The sequence below is a fragment of the Eublepharis macularius genome, chromosome 10 (assembly GCF_028583425.1).
Source record: "Eublepharis macularius isolate TG4126 chromosome 10, MPM_Emac_v1.0, whole genome shotgun sequence".
In the NCBI taxonomy this organism is placed as follows: Eukaryota; Metazoa; Chordata; class Lepidosauria; order Squamata; family Eublepharidae; genus Eublepharis; species Eublepharis macularius.
In genome coordinates this window covers 10473435-10486894 of record NC_072799.1, presented here as the reverse complement: position 1 = coordinate 10486894, position 13460 = coordinate 10473435, and the positions used below count along the sequence as shown (strand labels likewise).

The following is a 13460-nucleotide window of genomic DNA, read 5'->3' as shown; positions in this document are numbered from 1 at the left end:
TTCAACAACTAATGTTCTCTGGCCGTGAAAGCCTTTGACAATAAAACAACCCCCCCTCCCTTAATCCTTTCCTTAAATGAAAAGATACTGACTCTTTGGTCTTTCCTCATTGGATAACAAGTTCTCAACATCCAATGCAAACTGTTATTTTATAACAGTGAATTCAAAATATTCACATATCCCATCTCTCAAAGTTTCGAAGGTGGCCAATAACCATAGTCAGAATCATTGTCCTCATATTGCAAATAGAGGCAAAGCGAAGCAAAATGGTTTGCTAAGGGCCACCTAGAGAATTCATAGCAGTAGAAAAGAGCAAGAGTTCAGTAGCACCTATAAGACTAACAAAATGCAAGAAGGTAAGAAAATATTGGACAAAAACACATGAAGAGATGCAAAAGATATTAAAAGTTTTGCTTTAAGCTGAATCCCCAAAATATGTTATTTTACCTTGTAATATAAAAATACTCTGTGAACTTTTAAGATATATGTTGATGGCAGTGAGGGTAGTATATGCAGCAAATTGGAAGACGGAATCTTGTCCAGCTGCGGTTGAGTAGATGAACAAATTGTATGAATATGAGTCTATGGCCAAATTAATTTCTTATATACAGAATATACCAATCTTAGAATTTCAGAAAAAATGGAAAGACTTTTTTGGCTATGTAGCTGAAAATTAAGAAAAACTAAAAATAGCTATTATTAAAGTAGACCAACTGTAAAATTAATATTTTTAAAACTTTCATGATAAATGTTGAGTGTATGTAAGTAAGGGGATGGAGAGGAGAAATAGTTTTGTAGTATAATAGGCTGTTATATAATCTGTTTATTGTTTTTGTGTATTGTTTTCGTGTCTAATGTCTTTGTTGTTTATTGTTTTTCTTTACTTTCAAATAAAACTATTTTAAAAAAGACTAAAACATTTGTGATAGGGTATGAGCTTTCGTGAGTCACAGGTCACTTCTTCAGATACTTGTGTGTAGTGACTCACGAAAGCTCATACCCTACCCAGGGCTCATTTTGAGGGAGAATGCACAGGAACACAGTTCTGGCAGTTCCCCAAAGAGGTCACATGTCAGGTGGCCCTGCCCACCTGACTCACGGCCATTTTGGGCCCATTTCAGCCTGAATTGGGGCCGAAACACCCCGGATCGGGCCTCTGACGGGTGGTGAATCACTCTCCTGCTCATCAGTGGCCCGATCCTGACCATTTTGGGCCCCTTTTCAGCCATTTTCAGCCCCTTTTTTGCCATTTTGGGCCCCATTTCGGCCAGGATTGGCCAGGATTGGGTCCAAAACAGCCAGAACAGGTGATGTCAGGGGGTGTGGAATATGCAAGTCAGTTATACTAATGACACGCTTCCGGTGATGGCAAGAGGCGTGGCACATGCTAATGAGTTGTGCTAATGAGTTCCTCCAGCTCTTTTTGTACGAAATGAACCCTGACTCTACCACAAATGTTGTTAGTCTTACAGGTGCTACTGGACTCTTGCTCTTTTCTACTGCTACAGACAGACTAACACAGCTACCCATCTTGATCTAGAGAATTCACAGCAGAGGCAAGACTGGGACTTCCTGAATTAGTCTCTTAGGTGGGCAAGGCAGTCCGACAAATTGCTCGCTGACTATTAACAGCTGACACTGAAGGACATGGGCAAATTCTAATCAATCAACTTGTCCTTGTTCTCTCGCTGCATTGTCAGCATTGCAAAGCCAGGGGTTGTGTGCGGCAGCTAACTGAGTCATTAAATGGCACTCAAAGATGCATTTGGGTTGATTCATTGTGGTAGGGCAATTAAAAACACAGACACATGAACTCTGTGTCAAAGGAAAAGTAGCATACACAAAAATTGACAAAGTAACTCTAAAAATGTTAGCAGTGCAAGACTGGAGGAAGGGATGATTGACTTTTCCAGAGAATCTTGTCTTCTGATGATGTGGCTAAAGTACGATAGCCTCAGTTTTGTCATTTTAGCTTCTAAGGAGAATTCAGGCTTGATTTGATCTAGTACCTACTTATTTGTCTTTCTGGCCGTCCATGGTATCCGCAAAATTCTCCTCCAGCACCACATTTCAAATGAATCAATTTTCTTCCTGTCAGCTCTCTTTACTGTCCAACTTTCACATCCATACACAGTAATGGGGAATACTATAGTTTGGATTATCTTGATCTTGGTTCCCAGAGAGACATCTTTATCTTGAAGGATCTTCTCTAGCTCCCTCACAGCTGCTCTTCCAAGTCTCAATCTCCTAATTTCCCTGTTGCGGTCTCCCATTGAGCCAAGGAATAGAAAATCTTGGACAATTTCAATTTCCTCATTGTCAACTTTAAAATGGTGCAACTCCTCAGTAGTCATTACTTTTGTCTTCTTGATGTTCAGTTGTAATCCTGCTTTGATGCTTTCTCCTTTAATCTTCATCAGTAGTCGTTTCAAGTCTTCACTATTTTCTACGAGTTACATGGTGTCAACTGCATATCTCAAATTGTTAATTTTCCTTCCACCAATTTTTACTCTGGCTTCTTCTAGATCTAATCCAGTTTTCCTTATGATATGCTCTGCATAGAGGTTGGACAGGTAGGAAGATAATATGCATCCTTGTCTGACACCTTTACCAAACAGAAACCATTCTGTTTCCCCATATTCTGTCCTAACAGTAGCCTCTTGTCCAGAGTACAGGTTGCGCATCAAAACAATCAGATGTTCTGGCACCCCCATTTCTTTTAACACTATCCATAGCTTTTCATGATCCACACAATCAAAAGCTTTGCTGTAATCTATAAAACATTCTGATTCTCTTCTGAAATTCCCTGGTGCGTTCCATTAGCCATTGTAAATTTGCAACATAATCTCTAGTGCCTCTTCCTTTCCTGAATCCAGCGTGAATGTCTAGCATTTCTTGTTCCATAAATGGGAAGAGTCTTTGCTGTTGAATCTTGAGCATCACTTTGCTTGCATGGGAAATTAATGCAATAGTCTGATAGTTGTTGCACTCTTTGGCATCCTCCTTTTTTGGAATTAGAATGTAGACTGAGCGTACAAGGTGGGTTAGGCTGAGAGTGTGTGACTGGGCCAAGGTCACCCAGCAAGCTTCCATGGCAGAGTGAGAATCTGAACCTGGTTCTCCCAGATCCTAGTTCTCCAAGCTGGCTCTTTTATGAGGAATAGTCTTCCTGAAAAGTCACCATTTCATATTTACTGTCCAATTGGAACTTGCGTTTTTTTGCATATACTATTTGAGAAAACAGAATAGGACTGTCTATTTTCAGTACATAGATGCAGAGGAGTAGCCGTGTTAGTCTGTAGTAGCAAAATCCAAAAGAGCCCAGTAGCACCTTTAAGACTAACTAACTTTATTGTAGCATAAGCTTTCGAGAACTACAATATGCTACAATAAAGTTGGTTAGTCTTAAAGGTGCTACTGGACTCTCTTTTATTTTATTTTCAGTACCTAATCTATGCCTAATACTATGCTTTGTAATCAACAGCTCAATTTTTCTACCTGAAACCTATAAATATGTATGCGGCATCTCCTTGGGGTGATGTCTACAATATAATAACTAGCATTGTTTACATGGCACACATTAAAAATCTTAGCCGGTTGTGAAAAGGAGTTAATATAATTTCATTACTGGAAAAAAAAAATGCCATCCCTTGTTAGCACGGATGCAGTCATGGACGTGCTCTTTTGGGGGTGTGTGTGTCTCCTCTGCCAGAGACAAATCTTAAGTAGTGAGAATGATTTGAGAAGGAAAGGCAGCCTGAAATGGATCAGCTCACAGCAGCCTTGCAGCTTTCGCTTGTTGTTTACACTCAATACCTGCATGAAATCTGCACCCCAACCTCAAACCCTGAATTATGAACTCCCAACTGGCTGCCTACAACTCTTCTGCCAGTCTAGTTCTTCCAAGTACTGATAAGCGATGATTGATGATGATAATCAATTCAGACGATTTTGAAGATTAAACTTCAGCTGAAACCAGAGACTTTTTTGTTGGGAATAATGGACAGCCAGTTGGAAAAAAGTTTTAGAACACTGTTCTTATACTTTATTACAGCAGCAAGAGTACTTTATGCACAAAAGTGGAAAACTACAACATTGCCTACAGTGGAGGAATGGTTGACAAAAGTTTTGGAGTTTGTTTTTAAGGGCAAAACTTACTGCATTAATTAGAGAAAGGACATTAGTTAACTTCTCATCTGAATGGAAACCGCTAATAGACTTTTTGCATGAAATGGATAACAAGGATTTGATGACATCTGGATTTATGGATTAAAGAAACAGGAACAATAGAAAAAAGAGGGGGTTTGTGACTAACTTAGAATAAGTGGGACTCTAGAAATGATATATACTTGTGGCAGAGAAAATCGGAACTCAACTGGTAGTGTAATCTAGGTTTTTTTTAAATTTTCTTTTTTCTTTGCCTCTTAATTTTATAGATATATGTATTGTTAGTGTATTATGTTTAGAAATGTGTTTTTTTCTTGTTCTCTATGTTTGTTGTTTATTGTCTTGTGGTGTGTAGTTTATAGTTTAAATAAAGAAAATTTTAGGCAAATACTTATAAGCGAAACTTACTTAGAAATAAATATGACTTAAACAAGACCGGAGAGAGGGATCACTTAAAGAAGAAAGCTTTCATATTTGGGGCCTTGATGTGGCCTAGTTCTCCGGCTGCCAACCCTGCTTCTGTGTCTCATGTTCACCTAGGTCTCACCTTCCTATCTGCTGATATTGCTTGGCATTATCCATCACTCAGTTCATCTCAACTTGCTAGGACTGCCCCCACACTCCAGCTCCTGCTCTCAATGAGGGAAATGAGGGAACATTATCGCAAATGCCATGATGTCACTTCCTGTTAGCACTGCCAAGACCTCCGTGGAAATGGGAAATCACCTGCCCCGAGCTCCCATTGCCTACCACCACTCCAAGTGAAGGTGGAGATAATTTTAAAAACTGGCATTTCCGTTAGTGTGATAGTGACATTGTCACACTCATGGATGCCACCGCCCACCATGATTCCACGCCCACCTGGGAGCCTTGCCTCTTGTTGAGCAGCCCCTAGTTATGTTCATGATGCTCTAGGAATTCCCAACAATGCTCTAGGAATTCCCCAAATCTCTATGGTGACTACCATAACGATTAGAAGAATAGTTCCTAAAGTATCACGGACATGGCACTGTCCCTTCTGGCTGCTCAACCAGAAGTCCTGACAGCATTTATGACGTTTCCCCTCTCCGGACTCCACCCAGAAAAAGCTTCTGGAGATTTCTTATGCATCCATACCCCATACATTTATAGCTGAGTGTCACTTTGACTAAGGCATTTTCTCTGACTTAGTGGATGGGTGCCAAAAGCATGTGGTTGCCTAGCAACTCAGCTAAGTATTGCTGGCTCTCATTTCGGCCTGTCAGTTAAGATCATCTAGAGACTGCTTTGTTTGTCCCCATCTTCTGCGGTAAGGTGTCTGGCCCCTAAAGACGGAGCTGTCTCTGTGGTGGTACTTCTGGAACTCCCTTCCCATAACAAGTCAAGTTTATAGCACCAAATAAAACTTTGTTTCTTTCCCAGGCATTTTTAAAAATGTTTTTTCTAAGGACAATTAAACCTGCTTCCTGCCCTAGATTTTAACAATAATAGAATACCATAATAGAGTTCTGTAATACTGTAACAGAACACGGTGCTTTTATTAGAATATAACAATAACATTTTCAGTTCTCTGCTTTTTGGTGTTGGTTTTGTGGATTTGTTTGCATCATATGGAAAGGCAAATTATATAGAACTAGCAACAAAGCCTGTTGTGGGGGAAAAATACAACGGGCTCTAGAAAGGGGAGGGCGGGCAGGCAGGCATTCGCTCCTCCTCTGACACTGATTCCAGCTTGTGAAGGAGGGGGGTGGGCATTGTCATCTGCTCCACACCTGATCTGCCTGATCTCGGCCATGTGAAGGAGTGGTGGGCTTTGCTACCTGCTCCATGCGTGATACATGCTGGGTAAAGGGGGGGGCAATGCCTCCTGTTCTGTGCCTGACTATGGCTGGGTGCAGGGGGGCAACATTGCCACCTGTTCCACTCCTAATACCAGCTGGATGAAGGCAGGCGGTAGGCATTGCCACCTGCTCCACTCCTAATACCAGCTGGGTTAAGTTGGGTGGTGGGCATTGCCACCTGCCTCACTCCTAATACCAGCTGGGTGAAGGCAGGAGGCGGGCATTGCCACCTGCTCCCATCCTGCTCCCGGCCTGGGCTTCCCACCATGGCACATTTTCTGGAGGGACATGGTGCCTTGCCTAGGCTTCCCTCCATGGCAGCCCCCTCTGGTGGTGCACCAGGGTATAAAGTGAGTTGTCTGAAATACGCTTACTCAGTTATATAGAATAGAATAGAATAGAATAGAATAGAATAGAATAGAATAGAATAGAATAGAATAGAATAGAATATGGAATTATTTTGACATGCAAATTATATGGAATATTTCGTACTGGTAACTGTGTTGATTTGCAGTAGAGTAGCAGGACTGAAATACAGATCTTTATTTTGTAAACTCTTGAGTGAATGCTCCCCTCTTCAGATACAGGGAGTAATGGAGATATTTCCTCCCTGCATCTGAAGAAGGGATCTCTGACTCTTAAAAGCTTACACCCTGAAAACCTTGTTCATCTCTAAGGCGCCACTGGACGCCAAATATTTAGAAGGTGTTTTACAACTTATGTACAATATATTACGTATACATGTAATGCTCAATTGCTTGAACAGGGATATTTTTTTGATGTTTAAAAGATAACAAGGTTTATTTAAAGATAGGATGGAAAGTTAGATAAGCAGGCAGATACTTAAAAGCTGAAATAAGGAGGGTTTTTTTTTGCACAGATTACTTCATTGGTGTGAGGCAATGGTGTGAGGCATACTTGGTATGGTTTATTAGGTTGCTGTCTTAGAGGAAAGAGGTTGGTATTATCAGACAAGGATAATTTTGAAAAATGCATGCATTTGTCTGTGGATGGAATCTTACCTGCCACCAGCTGGTGGCTGCTCTGAATGGGAGAGGAGTTTGCCACAGTGATAAAGGCATCTGAGGCATTTTCTGGCATTTTCCTTCTTTTATGCCATTCATACGTATCAGCGCAGACAGGAGTGTTGTTTATTTGTGTGTTCCATTTTTATGACCCTTATACACAATTTCTATGCAACTGGCACACAACTCACATTGCAATGTGTGTGACTTTGTCTTGGAGCGGACAAAAGGAAATGGTGGGAAAATAAAGCCTCACCGGTTCTTTTCTCACAAGGGAGAAGCAAAATCAAACTGGCGATATTATAAGCTTGTAAAATCTGCTCTCATCTTTCATGAAAGTGAAGACAACATAGAATGAATTGCAGATTTATACGAGACTATTGCCCTTCTGTCGTTTCTCACAACCCTGTTCTTGAAATTCAGTTTCCCTAATTCCAAATTTGATGAGTTTTTTAAATTATTTTCTTACTGTTAGGCAGGGCCGGATCTAGAGTTGCTGGCACCCAGGGCAACCCAAGTCTGGCCTCTTCCTGGTGCTGTGTGATGATGTCACTTCCATGACATCATCAAGCCAGGCCCAGAGGTGTGCCGCCCGTGCGGCAAGCCGGCCGCCCCGGCACACAGTGCGCTGTGGAGCTGGTGGCAGCAGCATGGGCAGCTGAGCGGAGAGCTGGGAGGCTGCCTGCGCCATTCACCTGCCCCGCTGACAGGGTGGCCAGCTTGCCACGTGTTCCTTGTCCTGTGTGCATGGCAAGCCAGCCGCCCCGTTGGCGGGGCAGGTAAATGGTGCGGGCAGCCTCCCAGCCCTCCACTCAGCCGTCGCCATCTCCAGCAGGCTCCCGGCGGCTGAGATCCAGAGGAGTTAGCCATCTTAGTTTGTAGTTGCAAAATAGTAAAGAGTCCAGTAGCACCTTTAAGACTAACCAACTTTATTGTAGCAGAAGCTTTCGAGAACCACAGCTCTCTGTGCATCTGATGAAGAGATCTGTGGTTCTTGAAAGCTTATGCTACAATAAAGTTAGTTAGTCTTACTAGACTCTCTATATGAGACATCTGATATGTAAAGGACATGTGTCAGGAGATGTAATGGAAGCTGGGAAGGGTAGTTTTAAAAGAGAGAGCCCGCAGCAGGGCACTGGAGCTGTGTGAAGGGGCTATGAAATGCCAGAGGGGACACGTTAGCCCATTATAACCCTTCCAGGCTCTGGAAGGCACCTCCCTTTTCTATTCCTTGCTGACCTCTGATTGTGATACCACACAGCTTTAGAATGAAGAGGTGAAATTTACAGAGCCTTAGGGGAGGCGAAGATGAAATTAAGAAACCTTCTGAGAAGTGATCTCCGCCAGCTCTGTCTTTTTAAACTACGCTTCCTGGCTAACATTGCATCTCCCTACACTTGACAAACACATGCCAAGGCGTCTCATGTAGACAGACTCTTATGTTTTGGAAGCAGGGATGTTCAATCATACAAAGCCCAAACTGTGGTCTGCTTAGAAGTAGAAGCCAGCTTGTTTGTTTAATAAGCCCAACTAATTGCAGAAAGAGTCAGAAGGTTCCATGTGATAAACATGCCCCTTTCTACTCGGCTTCCTTGGGTCTTCCTGAAGTGGTAAAGGTAAGGTAAAGGCAAGCACGGAGTGGTAGTGGGAAACATATTTCAGTGTTCTCATTGCTAATGACTTGTTTGTACAGAACTCGGAAGGACTTGTTAATGCCCAAGCAGGCACAGAGATGGATGCCTAATTCGCTCTTTGTCGTCATAATCATGTTGATCAACCCCAGCGCTCTGGGTTTCTTCTGAATTTCACCCCCTCTCCCACACACAGAAACAATTTTAGTCCTCATTACTGTGAAGCTAATTTGATGGTTTCCTTTGAGGTGGAGGATACAGCATTAAAAAAAGAACAAGAGCATGTGAAGTGATTGGAGGCCATTATATAATTGCAATTAAGTACTTCAAGGTCTTAAATTATCATGGATATCAGTGGTGAGTAAAGAAGAGTCCAGAGCGGGCTGGAGAACCCTTTCAAAAAGTACAGGGACAGTTTTGTTTCCCCCCCACCAAAGCTTAATTACCAACATTGGCAGTTGAGAATGAGGAGGAGGTAATTGGTTTTGCCTCATTTATCTCTGCTGTTTTTATTCTCAAAACATCCAGAGTTCCTTGAAAACAGTTAGGCACCTGGTGTTTAGGTCAGAGATGACTTCTTCGTTCCAAAAGGCATCCCACGTAGAGGGGCTTCAGTGACCTCAGATCAACTTTCTGTCTTTTGGAGTTCAAGAAGAACACTTTCATATTGTTACCGATAGCTCTTCTGGGGAGGTACAAGGCCCATTGCAGAAGTCTATCTTTATCTTAGTTGTAGCTCATAAACGCCACAGTTTGGGGTGGCCAACTTCCAGGTAGAGCCCCAGTATTACAACTAACCTCTAGATGACAGAAAATGGATTATTTGGAAGGAGGAATCCGGTATTATACACAGCGGAAGTCCTTCTCCTCTCCAAACCCCAAGATCCACCCCTCAAAACTTCAAAAATTTCCCAAGACAGAGTTGGCAACCCTGCTGCTGATAGAAAGAGAACTGGTCGGTCCTCATGAACATTCGTTATGACATCATCATAAAATCGAGAATTGGGGTAATGTGAGTAGAGTAGTCCACAAGCAGGTCTCTGAAGAGTCAGCATAGAAATATTCTTAACAAAATAAAAATAAATGTTTAGAATATTCTTTTATAATAGACAAGCAAATACCGTGTTTACCTAAAAGGAAGATTGATGTTTTCTAGCCTAGGTGTGTGGTTGAGAAAAAAAGAGGATTGTCTTACATTTGCTTATAAGTAATAAAAATCTTGCTGTATTCTTTTTTGGGGAGGAGGGAGTGGAGAGACCCCTCAAGTCATAGCTGACTTATGGCGACTCCTGGTGGGGTTTTCATGCAAGAGACTAACAGAAGTGGTTTTCTATTGCCTACCTCTGCAACATTTAGTGTAGTAGTTAAGAGCGACGGGATTCTAAGTTTGATTCCCCACCAAGTTTGATTCCCCACTCCACCTCTTGAAACCAGCTGGGTGATCTTGGGTCTGTCACAGCTTCTCGGAGCTCTCTCAGCTCCGCCCACCTCACAGGGTGATTGTTGTGGGGATAACAATAACATTCTTTGTAAACCACTCTGAGTGGGTGTTAAGTTGTTTTGAAGGGTGGTATATAAATTGAATGTTGTTGTTGTTGTTGTTGTAATTATTCATTGGAGGTCTCCCATCCAATTACTAATCAAGGCTGACCCTGCTTAGCTTCTGAGATATGACGAGATCACCTGGGCTATCCGAGTCAGAGTTTAGGGGGGTTGGTTGTTGTGGGTTTTCCGGGCTGTATTGCCGTGGTCTTGGCATTGTAGTTCCTGACGTTTCGCCAGCAGCTGTGGCTGGCATCTTCAGAGGTGTAGCACCAAAAGACAGAAATCTCTCAGTGTCACAGTGTGGAAAAGATGTAGGTCATTTGTATCTACTCAGGAGGGGTGGGGTTGAGCTGAGTCATCCTGTAAGAGTTTCCCAGGGTGTGGAATGCTAATGGCGGGAGGCTTCACTGTATCCTGAGGAGGTTCTTTTGCATATGGATTGGTGCTTAATGTGCTAATCTTCTCTGCCGGGCTATTGTCAGGTATAGAATGTTTTGTTAGCCTGGTGTTTTTCAGAACTGGAAACCATGCTCTGTTCATTCTTAAGGTTTCTTCTTTCCTGTTGAAGTTTTGCTTATGCTTGTGAATTTCAATGATACTGTGCCCTGTTTGAGTAAGGCTATGTTCAGCCACTGCTGATTTTTCAGGTTGTCCAAGTCTGCAGTGTCTTTCATGTTGGGGTTGTTTAATATTCAGTTTCATGTATGAAAACATATGAAGCTGCTTTATACTGAATCAAGCCATCAGGCCACCAAGGTCACTATTGTCTACTCAGACTGGCAGCTGCTCTCCAGGGTCTCGTTGAGGTCTTTCCCATCACCTGCTCCTTTGCCTTTTCAAATGCAGATGCTGGGGTTTGAACCTGGGACCTTCTGCATGCCAAGCACAGACTCTTCCACTGAGCCACAGCCCCTCCCTGTTGTCTTTTGGGGTAAATATGGTGTTATGTGGTTGCAGATACCATGCCAGTAAAAGATGACGGTGATGGCTGAATTTCTGTTTCTCCTCTGTTAGAAGTATGTTCAAATGTAGAGTTCTTTTTTCTTATATTTCTGGCATCCATGACCACATTCCCTTGTCTCTCAAAAAAGTCATGATGATATATGAAACTTCACAAAAACGGATAATACAATGGTGAGGTATAATGGAATGAAAAATTCCAGCATTAAGTATATGCTGATGGAATCTGAAATGGCTGAAATGGAGAGGGAAAGGGACCTTGGGGTCATGGTGGGTAGCTCAGTGAAATTTCGATTTGGTTTGTGGCAGCAGTTGAAAAGGTAAACTCCATGCTCGGGATTATTAGGGAAGGGATTAGAATAAAAATGGTTGAGGGCCGCGGCCTGTCCCCCACCCCATTTTGACTGCCATGCCCCATTTTCTGCCTCGCTCTGAGTACCAAGCCATGTCATGGCTGAATTTGTAGAACCTGTAACTTTTATACCTTTTTACAGTGGAATTAGGTAATTGTCGATGATGCCTGAAATTGGATTACTATAATTTGTGATTCTCTTTTATAGTTTTATGTGTTTTAAGCATGTATTTATTGTTGGTTTTTTTAATGTTGTTCTCTGCCCTGAGCACGTTTGCGGGGAGGGCAGGGTATAAATCTTAAAAAATAAAATAAAATGATTGATATTGTAATGCCCCTGTATGGTGCAGCCTCATTTGGAGTTTTTGCAGTTTTGATCACTGTATCTCAGAAAGCTGGAAAATTTACAGAAGAGGGCAACCAAGATGATCAAAGGGTTGGAATACCTTTCCTATGAAGAAAGACTAAAGAAACTTGGACTTTTGAAAAGAGACAACTAAGAGGGGAACATGATGGAAGTTTATAAAATTATGCATGGGGTAGAGAGTGGGCAGAGTCAACTTTTTTCAACTTCTCCCATAACACTAGAAGTCGAGTCATCCAGTGTTTTCATTTACAGTTGGAAGGGACAAAGTATTTGGATACATATTCTAACTTGATCACTTTGTTCTGTAGAAAAGGCTATAATTTATAACAGCAGGGCTTTTTTTCTGCCGGAACACACCGGAATGGCATTCTGGCACCTCTCCAAAGAGATCACGTGGTGGTGGCACCACCCCCTGATCTCCAGACAAAGATCAGTTCCCCTGATGGAAATGGCCACCTGTTTTACAAGGTAAGCCTGCTCCTACAAGGGAGGGGAAGCACACACAGTGGGATGGTGGGCAAACAGCATGCTGGCTCATGCCAGGCACCTTCACCCCTCCACTCCACTGGGGAGGCAGGTTGGGACCCCGCCTCCGGCCAGCTGTGACTCAGCTGAGCAGTGTGCCCTAGCCCCCGCTGCTGCTCCACAGGGCCATGGCACGCTCGGTCTCTCACCCAGCTGACCTCTCTTGGTGTAATCAAGGTAAAGGATGGGGAAGCGAGCTGGCGCGAATCGTGGGGAGCGCTCCAGGGAGGCCCGTGCATGGGTGTGATGATGTCACTTCCCAGAAGTGATGTCATCATGCAGTCCCAGGAGTGCACGCACTTCATGCGCACACAGGTCATGGGAGGGGGGCCCACCTCCAACCAGGAGTTACCCAGGAGATAATTCCCCCGCTTATTTCTACAGAAAAAAAAGTCCAGTATAACAGCCAGAACTTCACAACCCGGAAAGCCTCACAGTTACTTGAACTTCTTAATAGTGTCTTCCAGCTTCTCTTTGTCTGCACCAGAAACTTCATGCACCTTTTCATTATTCGTGTAGAACTGGAATGTCAGCATGCACTTCACATCACACTGTGCGGCCACATCCTGAGCTTCATCCACGTCAATTTCAAAGAATATTACAGCCGGGTACTGGTCACAAAGACTATGAAAGAAAGGTTTAATCGTTTTGCCTGGTCCACACCAGGGGGCAGAGAAATCAACGGCCACAAGCTTGTCACCAGCACTTGTTAGCTGTTCCCAGAATTCAATCAGGCTTGCTACGGACTTCATCATCGTTGCAGCCACCCAGTGTCCGCTCGTGTCCCTGATGCCTGGCTGATTCCCGCTGGTGACCTCTTGACACCTTTGGGCATCCAGTGAAGAAAAAAAGAGGACCGAGGGGGGCATGATAGAGGTTTATAAAGCGATGCATGGAGCAGAGAGAATAGACGGAAAGAACATTTTCTCCCTCTCTCAAAGGGGCAGTCAGGGAGCTCCGACTTGTCAGTTGGGACAGAATGATCCCCTTTCATCAATGGGTCGTCATTCATCAAAATGGGGACTAGCCAGATGGGTCTTTCCTGCAGTGCAACTGGCAGCTCACACA

The 13460-nt window shown here is 43.1% G+C and overlaps 1 protein-coding gene across 1 annotated transcript; it reads right to left on the bottom strand.

The window, feature by feature from the left end:
• Positions 1-12829: 12829 nt before the first annotated feature.
• On the bottom strand, positions 12830-13147 carry LOC129337075 (thioredoxin-like). Its single transcript, XM_054990557.1, has one exon. It carries the CDS (start codon positions 13145-13147, stop codon positions 12830-12832), a length of 318 nt encoding a protein of 105 aa, XP_054846532.1.
• Positions 13148-13460: the final 313 nt, after the last annotated feature.